The 13267-nt window shown below is 45.0% G+C and overlaps 1 protein-coding gene and 1 long non-coding RNA gene across 2 annotated transcripts; both read right to left on the bottom strand.

Moving 5' to 3' along the window:
• Nucleotides 1-1232: 1232 nt before the first annotated feature.
• LOC136357474 (uncharacterized) lies at nt 1233-1804 on the bottom strand. Its single transcript, XR_010742782.1, has 2 exons — nt 1690-1804; nt 1233-1626 (listed from the first exon to the last, which is right to left on the bottom strand). It is a non-coding gene; the product is annotated as an uncharacterized lncRNA (long non-coding RNA).
• Nucleotides 1805-9118: 7314 nt separating this feature from the next.
• LOC112939644 (putative cysteine-rich receptor-like protein kinase 20) lies at nt 9119-12824 on the bottom strand. Its single transcript, XM_026027010.2, has 7 exons — nt 11963-12824; nt 11035-11136; nt 10727-10905; nt 10256-10469; nt 9924-10161; nt 9566-9719; nt 9119-9397 (listed from the first exon to the last, which is right to left on the bottom strand). Exons 1-7 carry the CDS (start codon nt 12822-12824, stop codon nt 9119-9121), a joined length of 2028 nt encoding a protein of 675 aa, XP_025882795.2.
• Between the last annotated feature and the right edge of the window lie 443 nt (nt 12825-13267).

The raw sequence follows: 13267 nt of genomic DNA, 5'->3' as shown, positions 1-13267 counted from the left end.
TAGTATAGTAAGCAACTATTATATGAATTGGTTATTATATTGACTATAGATGATTTGGAGCTAGCAATGTACTATACTATTAACCTTGCTCTTAGAACCAATGAGTACCACCATGGCTGCAGAACGGTCGAGCGAAACGGAATTTTTTTTATTTTTAATTTTTTTTATTAAAAGTTTTACAAAAATAATTTTCTATTTTGAAAATTGACGGAAGTAGTCGCCTACCGCCCTCTGGGAGGGCGATTTTTAAAAATCGCCCTCCCAGAGGGCGGCGAAAATGACGTGGCAGACGGCCGTTCGCTCTCGGGCGACGGCCGTCAACGAAATTTGCAGGCGGCCCCCTTGCCGCCCTCCGCGAGGGCGATTTTGTACTGTGCGGGGGGCCGCCTACAAATGGGCGGCGAGGGGGGCATGGAATTTTGCAGGCGGCCCCCTTGCCGCCCTCCGCGAGGGCGATTTTGTACTGTGCGGGGGGCCGCCTGCAAATGGGCGGCGAGGGGGCATGGAATTTTGCAGGCGGCCCCCTTGCCGCCCTCCGCTAGGGCGATTTTATACTGTGCTCTATATTTTTGTATAAATATCAATAGTTATCAAATCTTTTTATATTGAAAACTATACAAGATTAAAATCTCCAAGACTGGTAAAATACAATTTTATTATTTTTTAGGGCATATTTGGATTGTTACCGTACAAATATTTTGTTACCGTACAAATATTTTATTAATTTTTAGGGCATATTTGGATTGTTAGTGCCAAATTTTTCTTCACGACCAAATATTTGGTAAGGTAAAATTGCATTTGATCATATTTGGTTTGCTGCCAAAATGTAAAATTGTAGTGAAGAATGTTCTACATAATCTCAAATCTAGATTACGTATTACCAATGAATAGGCTTCCATTTTCGTGTGTTGTGTGCTAGTGGGAAAGAAAATATGAAGAGGTTGCCTTCAGATTGTCAATTATATAGCGTCGTTTTCACTGCAATATATGTGAACTCAATGAGATACATTATTCATTAGATGTGACAAGACAATCACGCGTGGGCGTGATTCACTTTATGTAAACAGGCAGCGCCGAAAGTTGATAGTGATAACTCGAGCTGCCGCTTTTCATGTGTGCTGTTGTGGACTGTGCGCGCTACTGGATCTGACACTACCGTGCAGCGCCGAAAGTGTGTTGTCGTGAGCATAAGTTGTTCTAGCACCATATGAATGAAAAGAACTATGTAGACGAGACAAACACAAGTAGTACTGCAGTAGTAATAGCAAAAGTAGTACTGCTTTACAAGTTTGTAAGCCAAAAGAAACGGTCACATAAGGACTGAAGAGGTAGAACACTACTGACGAGGCCTCTTACCCCTGTCCCTCCTACCCTGCGCCCTAATGTGCCCGTGGGAGTACGTGAGTCGGTCCGGGGGTACGGCACGGCCAACCCGTCCTGCCTGTACAGGTGTGACCTCTGGCTGCTCCTGAGTGTGCGCCTCTGGAGCTCCTCCAAGCTGAGAGGAGCCTAGTACGTCGTGGTGGTCTGCACCGTGCAAGTCGTCGTCGTAGAACTGGCTAGTAGGACCAGTCCTACCGGCGTGAGACGAAGAGGCCCCAGTACCGAAGATCCCGGCTGCAAATCCTGCTGGACAAGGACCATCAGTTTCATACAGGTATTTAACAGTATTAATAAAAAGTAAAGTACCGTGTGGGCGAGGGATCGACGCTCCGTGAGAGGAAGAGCTGGCGAACGCGCCCGAAGAGGTGGCGAACGCCCCTGCGGAGCTCGTGGAAGCGCCGGTCGTGCCTGCGAACGCGCTTGAAGGCAGACGAGGTCCTGCGATGAGGAAACGTGCAGTTAAAACATGGTGACATAATCGTGCAAAAGCTGAAACAAAAATGAACTAATATCTGGGCTGAACTGTACCGTGCGAAACCGGTGCTGTAGGTCGCACTGATCCAAAGCTAGGGGCGCTCGAAGGCAAACGAGGTCCTGCGAGGATGGATCATCAAGTTACGACGGGGTGATGTGTTCGTACAAAAACAGAAACAAAACTTAAGAAACCTCTGGGCTGAGCAGTACCGTGCGAAATAGGTGCCGTAGGTCGAGGTCCTGCTCCGACGGTAGGCGCGCGAGGCCGTGGTTGTACCGGACCAGCTGGAGGTACGACGTCCACGGCGCTGCGACAGGAGAAGACGCGCATGACCGGACGCATCTTCTCCTGCATCCGGTCGAAGGTCACCCTCTACTCAACGTCAGTCAAGTGCAAACCTCTGTTCAACCTCACTTGGACTGCGGTGATATCGGCACTGATATCCCGTGCGGCATCAGCCTATGCAAGATGGAAATAACAAATTCAGTAGTTGTCCTATATTATGCAAGATAAATGAAATAATTGTAAGAAGTAATACAAATTGGACGTACCGCCACGAAGTAGTCTCGGTCACGGTGCGTGGGATACGCGTCCGTGACAGCGGCAACGTGCGGCTCTGGGGCGTCTGGAGTGAAGGTCACACGCGCACGAGTGCGAGGAAGGTACCAGCGAAGGTAGTCACGGTAGTTCTCCTCCGTGTGTGGGAAGAGCTCGTTGATCACCTCCTCTGTAGCTAACACCCAGTCATCAACGTACTGCTGTACACGTGGAGCCCAAAGTGCGCCTGCTAGCTGTCCCCGTCGAGTCAACCTGTGAAGAGAGGTAAATTATATGGCTCGATGAAGTAATTATCATAAAAATTTAGAAATGAACAATCCGAACTCACGAGTGGTCGGCAGGGAGGACGGTCGGCTGCACGTTGCCCGGAAACACCTGCCTAAGTCCGAACTGTCTCATCACACGCTGCGGGCAGTGAGGCTCAACGAAAATGTCGAACACCATCGGCAGGATGGTGAGCCAGTAAGCCTGGTCGCGTGTGCACAAGGACGAAAGTCCTAGCGGTGCTCTCGCAGCGACGGCCTCTTCTGTGTACGGCTCCCAGATGACGTCGCTCGGCTGGAGACGGTCAAACTCGAACACGAAGTCCGGGTAACCACGTCTCACCTGGACGTGAGCGTAACGACGCTGCAATAAACATGATCGGAATTAGACATGTTATGTGAAGAAAAAAAAAGACGACTGATAAACTTATAACGCAGCGAAGTTGCACTAACCCCACGTCGACACCAGTAAGTCCCCATCGTGGGACCGTCCTCTGGCCACTGCGCGCTGCGACCAACCCCGTAGGGTGCGCTGTCCACCACTGGTCGACCTATGGCAAACCTCTCGGCTGCCCAAAGCTGAAGCAACATAGGGCAGCCAGCGATGATCGCTCCCGCGTCAATCTTCGTGCACGCCTCACAGAGGGCACGGTACGTGGCTGCTAGCACGGCAGAACCCCAGCTCCACTGCGGCACGTCCTGTGGCTGAGCATCCGCGATGGACCGTGCGTAGTGGACCAGCCGGAAGTCCACAGCGTGCCCGTGGGTGCTAGTGAACATCACCCACCCGAACAACCACAACAGGTACGCCTCAAGGGAGCGTCGGACCGAGTAATCATCAGCGTCAGGGTGCAGAAGGTCCGCCTACAATTAAGAATGAAATGTTAGTACAAAACACTCATTCGGTCGCAAATAAGCACGTATGATAATAACAACTTATTTACTTACAGTGAACTGGAGCAACCAAGCCTTGCTAGGCCCGACTATAGAGTACGGAGGAAGGGTGGTGGTCGGTCCTAGGTGTGGAAGGCGCATCACCTGCTCGAAGCGCGCAGTGATATCCTCCTTCCACCCAAAAACACCGTCCACGGGACCAACTGCTGCTCCCGCCAGCGGTAGCCCGAGCAGGTACGACACGTCCTGCAGTGTCGGAGCCATCTCCCCACAGGGAAGGTGGAACGTGTGCGTCTCAGGTCTCCAGCGGTCTATAAGAGCGGCAAGGAGTGACCGGTCTGCATCCCACCGCTTCGCTGGGTCACGGTCGTCCGCCGCCGCCTCAACAAGCCTACAAAGTGGTAGAAGGCCTGCCGCACGCAACCTGTATAGAGCAAACTTCAAACATAAGTACAACACAAAGCAAAGTTGAGTTGAAATGTGAACATACGCGTACCAAGGAACGTGACGGGGGTCGACACGCAACCACTCGCGCGACGTGCGTGGACGGAAGGTGCCGAGCTGTGCACCCTCGACTGCTGACAGGAACGAGCGGTGGTTCCTGTCAATCCCACGGTTCAACAGCGCCGGTGTGTCGTACGCCATACCTGCATCAAATAGGTTGATCAGAAACATATAAATAATTAGTTCAACATAAGTAATAAATGTTCATAAGCAAATTACTAACACATATTAAACAAGAGTACAAACAAACAAAAGTGTTTAGTCCGAACACTCATCACGATAACATTATGATACAACACCGAATAATTCGCAATACTACTAGTACAACAATAGTCGGAGGTACTCATTACAACAACATTGAATTGAAATTACACGATAGAAGTATTTAGTCCGAACACTCATTACATCACAACAGCATTTTATTTCCTAAATCGAAAGCATTGTTACACCATGGAATCGCCTGCTGCGCGACGACGCCTTGGTCTTGCGCGCCTGCTTGTTGTTCCTTCACCAGGTGGTCGCCTACCATCACTTGCCTGTCCAGATGGACTAGCATCTGCGCCGCTTGGAACTTCTGCATTCTTCGGGCATTTCTTGTAAGTATGGCCGAGCAGATCACACTTGCTGCAGCGTAAAGTCCTCCCACCTGCTTCTGACTCATCCATATCATTTCTGATGCGTCTAGTTTGGCGTCGACCCTTTTTCACCCTTAACTTAGATGGATCTGGAATATAAAAAACTTGGGCACTCAGCGTTGTGTAAGATCCTGAGATCCTGAACTCATATATCTCCTCACTCCATGTATGAAAGATTGCTTCTTTCCTGAAATAATTTGAGACGTACACATTGGGAGATATGCCACAATCACCGGCAGCAGCAAGAACGTGTGAGCAAGGAACGTGATGAAGCTTCGGCTTCATACAACTGCAGGTACATCCACCATCCGCCTTCAAGACACATTCCTGCACGGCTTGCTTGCGATAGATACCACGCCTGCTCCTATCAACACACATTATTTCATACCGATGCACTTGTGTGCCTTGAGCAACAACTCGATGTCTCCGTGCCTTTTTGATTTTATCTTCCATGTACTTTGTCACTACGTTGCCAAACACTATGTTGTTATCGGCCATGGACGGACCAATTTTCTTGTATCGATCCCTAAAGTACGCTTGCGTGCCGTGAAGGATGAATTCAACAATAGCAACCAATGGAAGTACCCGAACTCCTCGCATTACCCAGTTGTACACCTCTGCCAAATTGGTTGTCATTATGCCATACCGAGATCCATCGGTGTCGAACAATAGAGACCACTTCTCCTTAGGCTCATTCTCAATCCACTGAGTGAAATTTCTGATGGACGACCCTGACCTCCTTCTCATTGTTGGTGGGTCATCATGTAATGCACCAAGAGGTATGGGAGGCTCGTCACCTTCAACTAGTGGTCTGCGAGATTGCTCATCTGTTTGCTTCGTTGTCAACTCATCCAACTTGTCCCACAACTCATTAAATTTCTTCTCTTGGTTCTGCGCACAGAGCCTCTTAAAGAGCTCCATAAGATGCTTGTTCTTGAATTGCTTGTAGAAATTTGCACCCATGTGACGCATGCACCACCGACTCCGAACATCAGGCCACTTAGCTGGAAGTCCCTTCTCATCCCAACCATTCTGCAAGTAGTCAATAGCCCGCAACATACCCGCATGACGATCATGTATAAGGCAAACGTTGGGCCTCATACGCACCACTGCAATGTGCACTCTCTCTAGGAACCAGTACCAGCTTTCAGTGTTCTCACTCTCTACAAATGCAAAAGCCATAGGTAGAACCTGGTTGTTCCCATCACACCCAATTGCTGTCAATATCTGACCTCGGTATTTACCTGTCATAAAAGTTCCATCTATGCATAGAACAGGTCGACAATGCACAAAAGCATTGATGCAAGCACCCAATGAGAAAAAGGCTCTTTGCAGCACACTCTTTGTTCGATCATCAACCGATGTAAATGTATGTAGGTCATAGTACGTATTATTATTCCTCTGGGCAATGGTGGCTAACAAACGAGGCAAATTATCATAAGAAGCTTCAAATGTGCCATACCTCATCTCAATGATCTTTTGTTTGGCTCTCCAGGCCTTTGCATAGCTTATGGTGTACTTGAATTTGTTCTCGATGTGCCTAATAATTGATTTTGGTTCAAAGCCAATGTTACCAACAACACTGCTGTACATCTCACTTGCCACAAAAGCTGAAGTGATGTTTCGGTGATACTTCTCCACCCCTTGTAAGTAGCACTTGTGCTCGGTCACAATGCTAACTTTCCAATAATCATTCCATTTACCCTTATATGCATGGACACGCCACGGACAATCTTCCTTCATGCACCTCACTTCATACACATAATTTGTTGACTTGACCACCCTAAACTCTCTCTGCAAGGAAACTGCCCAATGCTTCACCGCCTCCTTCATCTCATCCTTATGAGCATACCTTGCACCCTCAATTACCTCGTTCTCCTTATACTCCCAGGGTACATGATCACCCTCTGATATAACAAGTCCAGAGAAGTCCTCATTTGCCCAATCAGTGGCCATTACATCACCTTCCTCATCGGATGATGCGTCGTCGTCCACTTCCTCATTATCCGAATCTTCCCTCTCCATTTCATCAACAATTATACCGACTCTCTCCCCCTCATCCGCCATGCCCATAGCCTGCTCCTCCCTTGGTTGATTTTCCTCATTTTGCATCGATGGTCCAACAACATCCCCTGCATTGATAGGACCCTCTACATCTTCGGTTTGCATTGAAACATTTATATCTTTCTCTTCTACCGACACAAATATAACGAGGGGCCATGACCGTTCAAAAGCCATTTCCACATACCGTCTCCAAGCATCAGTGCTGTCCATCGGCATTAGTTCCCAAAAATAACCTTCTGTTGCACGACTCACTACAACTGACACTGACATTGTGTATACTTCTTGGTCTATTCTAAATCCTCTCAACAACCAACTATAAATTGACTGAAATGTTCTCTCCGCAGGCCTATCGATGCCCTTAGATGTCATTACAAAATCTGACAGATCAACACCATCTGGACCAAATCTAATATTTCCTTCACCGTGAACTATCTGAAATGTGACCTTACTTGACATTGTGCCTGATGAAAACAATAACTGCGTTAACCTCGCATTTCTGTACTACGCCCTAAGTTACATTCTCTACAATATTGTTCTCTAAATTTCTAAAATTACGTTACATTCTCCAGATCAAACTAAACTACATCTTACAATTAACACTACTGTCTATGTCTCAATTCATACTATTATATTCTATGCTCTGGATCTACACATATGTGCTGTGTGCTACAGATGTGCTAAAATATATGGAACTAAAACTAAAACGCAACATATATACTCAAACATAACATATTAGTACAAATGCAAAAGATGTATGGGAGCATACTTGTGATGAATTGAGCGAACCAGCAGGGCTTCGCCGCTCCCCTTCTGCTGCCCTCCCCTCTCTCTCTTTCGTTTTTTTTGGATTTTTAGTGAATATAATGAAATTTCACAGAGGAGGGACTGGGCTTTATAGAGGGGGAGGCAAAAATCGCCCTCCCCCAGGGCGGCAAGGGGGCCGCCTGCAAAATTCCATGCCCCCTCGCCGCCCATTTGCAGGCGGCCCCCCCCACAGTACAAAATCGCCCTAGCGGAGGGCGGCAAGGGGGCCGCCTGCAAAATTCCATGCCCCCCCCCGCCGCCCATTTGCAGGCGGCCCCCCGCACAGTATAAAATCGCCCTAGCGGAGGGCGGCAAGGGGGCCGCCTGCAAATTTCGTTGACGGCCGTCGCCCGAGAGCGAACGGCCGTCTGCCACGTCATTTTCGCCGCCCTCGGAGAGGGCGATTTTTAAAAATCGCCCTCCCAGAGGGCGGTAGGCGACTACTTCCGTCAATTTTCAAAATGGAAAATTATTTTTGTAAAACTTTTAATAAAAAAAATTGTAAATAAAAAAAATTCGAGCGAAACGTGTGCCGGATTGGGCTGGGTGAAGTCCTACATCTATCCCTAAAATATTGCTACGGTGGTCAACAGTAAAACTGGGCCAGTTACTCCGCGAGCCAGCAAAACGGCCCACCACAGCACACGGCGGCGCGGCCCAACTCCCGACTCCGAAGGGCGGTGCGAGCGCGAATCCTCTTTCCTCTCTCTCCTCCCGTGTGCGGCGAATCGTAGCCGCGCCACGCTACCCGTCGCGTCCAACGCCGCCGTCGGCGAGGCCGCCGCTGCTCTCGAGTACGGGCGTGCAATGAGGAGTTGAAAACATCTTCGGATCTGAGGTGAGATTATTCTAAAACTTTTAGTTTTCCGTGATGAAAGTTTAGGGATTCCAGTATTGGGTTTCCCAACAAATTTCTCCATTTGTTGCTCGAAACTTGAAAGCTCCTCTTGTTTCCCCCATCAGAAAGCTTTGGAACCTGATTGGAAAGTTTTTGGTTAAATGTTGAAGAAATTAGGAATCGATGCTACTCGGTGGCTGACGGCTCGCATTTAGATTTCCTATTTAGATTTTCAGCCCTATTGTTTCGCTTATTCATATGTTAAATTCAAATCGTTTATTAATAAATAAAAAATATTTGTGTGTAAAATTTGTTATACGTGTCTAGCGACTCAAAAGCAAATGTTATAAAATAAACTATAATAAAAAAAAATCAGAATCAAAACCAAGTTCTAAAATTTAAATTTTGACTTATAAGCATAAGAATAAGCCAATCAATGAGACCCTTCGAAAAATGCAGATGCGCCAAATACTCTACAATCCAGGTTTATCCTATTTATTGTAATATGATAATCACAAGAGAACATCATCAGATATAGGAGCACAATGTTTTGTCACACTAATTTACATTATTAAATAGAAAAAAAATAATTAAGTTCTGAACACAATTCGATTAAACTCCGGAAGGAAGACAAAAAGATAGTGTATACAGCATAGTTTTGGATATCATTCTGTATTGAATGGAGATGATGACAATTAATCTATCTTTCTAATGTGATGCTTATATTGCTGTCACATGATAAAACATCTGAGCTGCCACTAGAGCGGACATAGAAGTAGGCTGGCTGATTTGGTCCGGGCAAGGTCATTCCCTCGCTGTTTAGCATAGTGACCACCTGGTCGATACAAGGCCTGTCATCTGCCCTCTCCTGAACACATAAAAGTGCCACCTGAATGCACCTTTGTATCGATTCATGATTGTTTTCTATACAGCAACAGATCAGCTCATGCCCCTGTCCAGATCTCCAAAGTAGCCAAGCCTATTAGAAAACAATATATGAATGTGTATTTCTGTCAATAAAAACAACAATAAAAAAAAAGAATGATGATATTATGAAAGCAAATGATTCTCAATTTGGAGTATATCCGGACCAACCCGGTTCCACTGTCCATTTCAAAAAGGATAATCTGTAGTACATTTTACTCACGTATGAAATGAGATTGTATAGTTTGCCATCGTAAGGATAGAATCCAGAAGTCCTCTTTCCACTTATGATTTCCAAGACCAAGACGCCAAAACTGAAGACGTCCGACTTGATCGAGCAAACCCCATCAAAAATATACTCAGGAGATATGTAGCCACTGAATATTACAGAAGTAGAATTGTTATATATTACCAAGGCACATGAAGTATAGGAATTTTTATACACAAATTTCATAATTAACTTATATGCATGCTTCTCCAGGAGAAAATTTCTAATTTTCTCAATGTACGGAATTGTAGGAACTAATAATTAGACGCAAAATGGAGAACATATATAACTGTGTATATTCATTTGTACTTACAGCGTGCCTACTATTCTCGTGGTATTTGATTCAATTGTATTTGAATAGAATATTCTGGCCATCCCGAAATCGGAAATTTTTGGAGTCATATCGCTATCCAAGAGAATGTTACTTGCTTTTAAATCCCTATGAACAACACATAATCGTGAATAATTGTGAAGATATAGAATCCCTTGAGCTATCCCATCAATTATATGTAGACGCTTTGACCAGGTTAATTGTGCTCCTTTCACAAAATCTGCAAAATATGAATGAGGTTATTGAAAATTGCCAAAATACTTGTAACTTCAAACTGTAGTATGTAGAAATATCTAGTCTTATTGGAGACATGCCAAATATGAAGACGTCCAGGCTTTTGTTTTGCAAGTATTCATAGACGAGCATCTTTTCCTGTTCTCCCTCGATACAACAGCCAAGCAACTTAACAAGGTTTTTGTGTTGAAGTCTTGCTATCAGCTGAATTTCGTTTTTGAACTCTAATAAACCTTGTACAGAACATGCTGAAAGTCTTTTAACTGCTACTTCAAGACCACCAGGTAATAGGCCCTGAAAAGAAAGAACATTAGAGTCATATATTAAGTGGAGGACACAGTTTTTGTTTTTTAATTTTAAAAAACTGACATTTATACAATTACGATGTTGAGTGCCACATTGGCATGTAACATAAATATTTTTGAAAAAAAAAGATAAAGGAATTACAGCAGAAATAGTCTGATTAAAAAAATCAAAGTTCATTTGAAAAATATACAATATAAATATTAAAAATGTTGAATACCAATGCAAGTATACAATTAGTCAATTACCTTATAAACAGATCCAAAACCACCTTGCCCAATTTTGTTTTCCCTTGAGAAGTCTTGTGTAGCTTCTTTTATCTGAGAGAAATTATACAATGAAAATCCTGAGTTGCCTTCTTCAATCCTCCAAAGATTTATCACATTTTGTATTGCCATCGATATCAGTCGTAGTTTAAATCTTGCTTCTGAAAAAAGAAAACAGTGAAACAGTCTATTCTTGTCACAGTAGCTGGTAGCTATATAATCGAATCAGATGCATATATCCTTACACAAACGAGGAACGTTGTGAGTCTAATATTTAGTTATATATTTACCTCTTTTTCTCTCCTGTTTGATCCAAATATACACAAAGAAACATGAAAATGATACCATGAGGAAGAACGATCCAATTGTAGCCCAGAGCCCGAACTTGCTTTCTGCACATCCATTGATATGAGTTATAACTAGTGGAAACTAGGCCCTATCGTTTGGCTTATTCATGAAATTAGCCAAACGGCATATTTGTAAACGAAAAATAATTTGTGAATAAAACTTTTATATATGTGTTCTTAGCGATTTAAAGCATAGGCTGAAAAATAAACTTCGATGAAGAAACCCAAAATTGGTTTCAAATATAAGGTTGAAAATTCGAATTTTGACTGATAAGGATAAGCTAAGGCCACGTGACACTTTTTATTTTATTTTATTTTTTGAATAAGAGGCCACATGACATGACACTTTGAAGGTATGAAAGTTAGGCTGTGTTTAGTTCGTGTGCCAAAATTTTTTTTTAAGTATACGGACACACATTTGAAGTATTAAACGTAGACTAATAATAAAACAAATTACAGATTCCGCATTTAAACTGTGAAACGAATTTATTAAGTCTAATTAATCTGTCGTTAGCAAATGTTTACTGTAGCATCACATTGTCAAATCATGACGTAATTAGGCTCAAAAGATTCGTCTCGTGATTTATATGCAAACTGTACAATTGTTTTTTTTCGTCCACATTTAATGCTCCATACATGTGTCCAAACATTTGATGTGACGGAAAAGTTGAAAGTTTGTTGAAAAAATTTTGAATCTAAACACGGCTAGTTTAATGGAAACTAGTGAATTAGATGAAAGCAATGTCTCTGTTGAGCAGTAATTCTTAGACGGTGAAAACTGACGACGAAAGACGGGTTAATTGAACCAAATCAACAAAACACAAATTATTGAAGGTGAAGGTAATTAAGTACCAGCAGGCATGTATAGTACCGTCTCTAGAAGAAGGCATGTTTAGGAACGCTAACACCCCTGGCTCGCCGGCGAAGAATTCTCCGTCCGTCTGGTAGTGGTACCACAGACTGCAGCGCACCCCGAGCACCATGCCTTCCGTCAGGCCATTGCTGACCATCTCCTTCCCTTGGTCGGTGATGCCGCCCAGGCAACTCCGGCAACGCTCCGGCGGCATGCCGTCCATGCACTGCGCCAGCCCGTATACTACTGGCTGACTCTCCTGGCCGTCGAACCACCCCTTCCCCTTGCCCGTCAAGTAGCTGGCCCGACTACTCACCATGGCGTCGGAGATCCTCTCCATGAGCTCAGAGAAAAGCTCGCTGAACCGCGTGCGATCAGCATCCCTCTGAGGGACAGCAGGGTTCAGGTAATTGCTCACTATGCACGCCGGCGCGTTGCTGAAGCTGGAGATGAAGTCCGTGTCAGAGAAGCTTAGCAGCGCCTGGAACTCATGGTCGTACAAGGTTACAGTACTCTTGTGCGACTGGGACTGGGAGTCACTCTCACTACTGGTAGATCCATTATTACTGATGCTGGCTGTGTCGAGCACTCTCTGTAAGCGGCTGCTGCAGTTGGTGGAGTCTCCCCGGCAGAGTACGGCGCCGTAGACGATGTCGGGACCTGTCGTCCCAGCCGTGGCGCCGGCGGCCGAGTGCGACCCCGTCTTGGTGACATTGGCGATCAGGTCTTTGGCGAGGTTGAGCAGGTTGGTCTTGTAGGTGCCCTCTGCCATGTAGGCGAGGGTGTTCGCGTTGCTGCTGCTGCTGCTGCAGAAGGGTAGCTGCTGTTGGGCTGCCAACAGCTTTGGGGAAGAGATCAGGAGGAGGGCAACGAGCGGCATCATCATGTTGTTGCGTGCTAGTATGGGTGTGATCAACTCATTCAATTTGTGAATTGTGATGCATGGAGCATTGCCTGGATGAATGCTATTAAATAGTACTCCCTCCGTTTCACAATGTAAATCATTCTAGCATTTCCCACATACATATTGATGTTAATATATATATGGAAAATGCTAGAATGACTTACATTGTGAAACGGAGAAAATACTGTTTGGTAGGTGCCTCGTTCGTCACGACAATGTTTTTGCATAGTACCAAGGCCCTGTCACATCGAGCGTTGGAACACCTGCAAGAAGTATTAAATATAGGCTAAAAAAGTAACTAATTGCATAACCTAATTGCTCCATAATTTGACAATATGGTGTTACAGTAAACATTTGCTAATGACGAATTAGATAGGCTTAATAAATTCGTCTCGCAGTTTACTGACGGATTTTGTAAT

Source organism: Oryza sativa, chromosome 7 (assembly GCF_034140825.1).
Source record: "Oryza sativa Japonica Group chromosome 7, ASM3414082v1".
Lineage (NCBI taxonomy): Eukaryota > Viridiplantae > Streptophyta > Magnoliopsida > Poales > Poaceae > Oryza > Oryza sativa.
Note: the sequence above shows the minus strand (reverse complement) of the source record. Positions and strands in the feature narration are given on the sequence as shown.

Coding starts and splice junctions, on each gene's coding strand:
- LOC112939644 (XM_026027010.2), bottom strand. CDS start 12,824: ATGCCGCTCGTTGCCCTCCTCCTGATCTCTTCCCCAAAGCTGTTGGCA. Junction 10,162..10,255: donor CCTGGACGTCTTCATATTTG/GCATGTCTCCAA, acceptor CATATTTTGCAG/ATTTTGTGAAAGGAGCACAA. Junction 9,398..9,565: donor TATACAATCTCATTTCATAC/GTGAGTAAAATG, acceptor GTTTTCTAATAG/GCTTGGCTACTTTGGAGATC.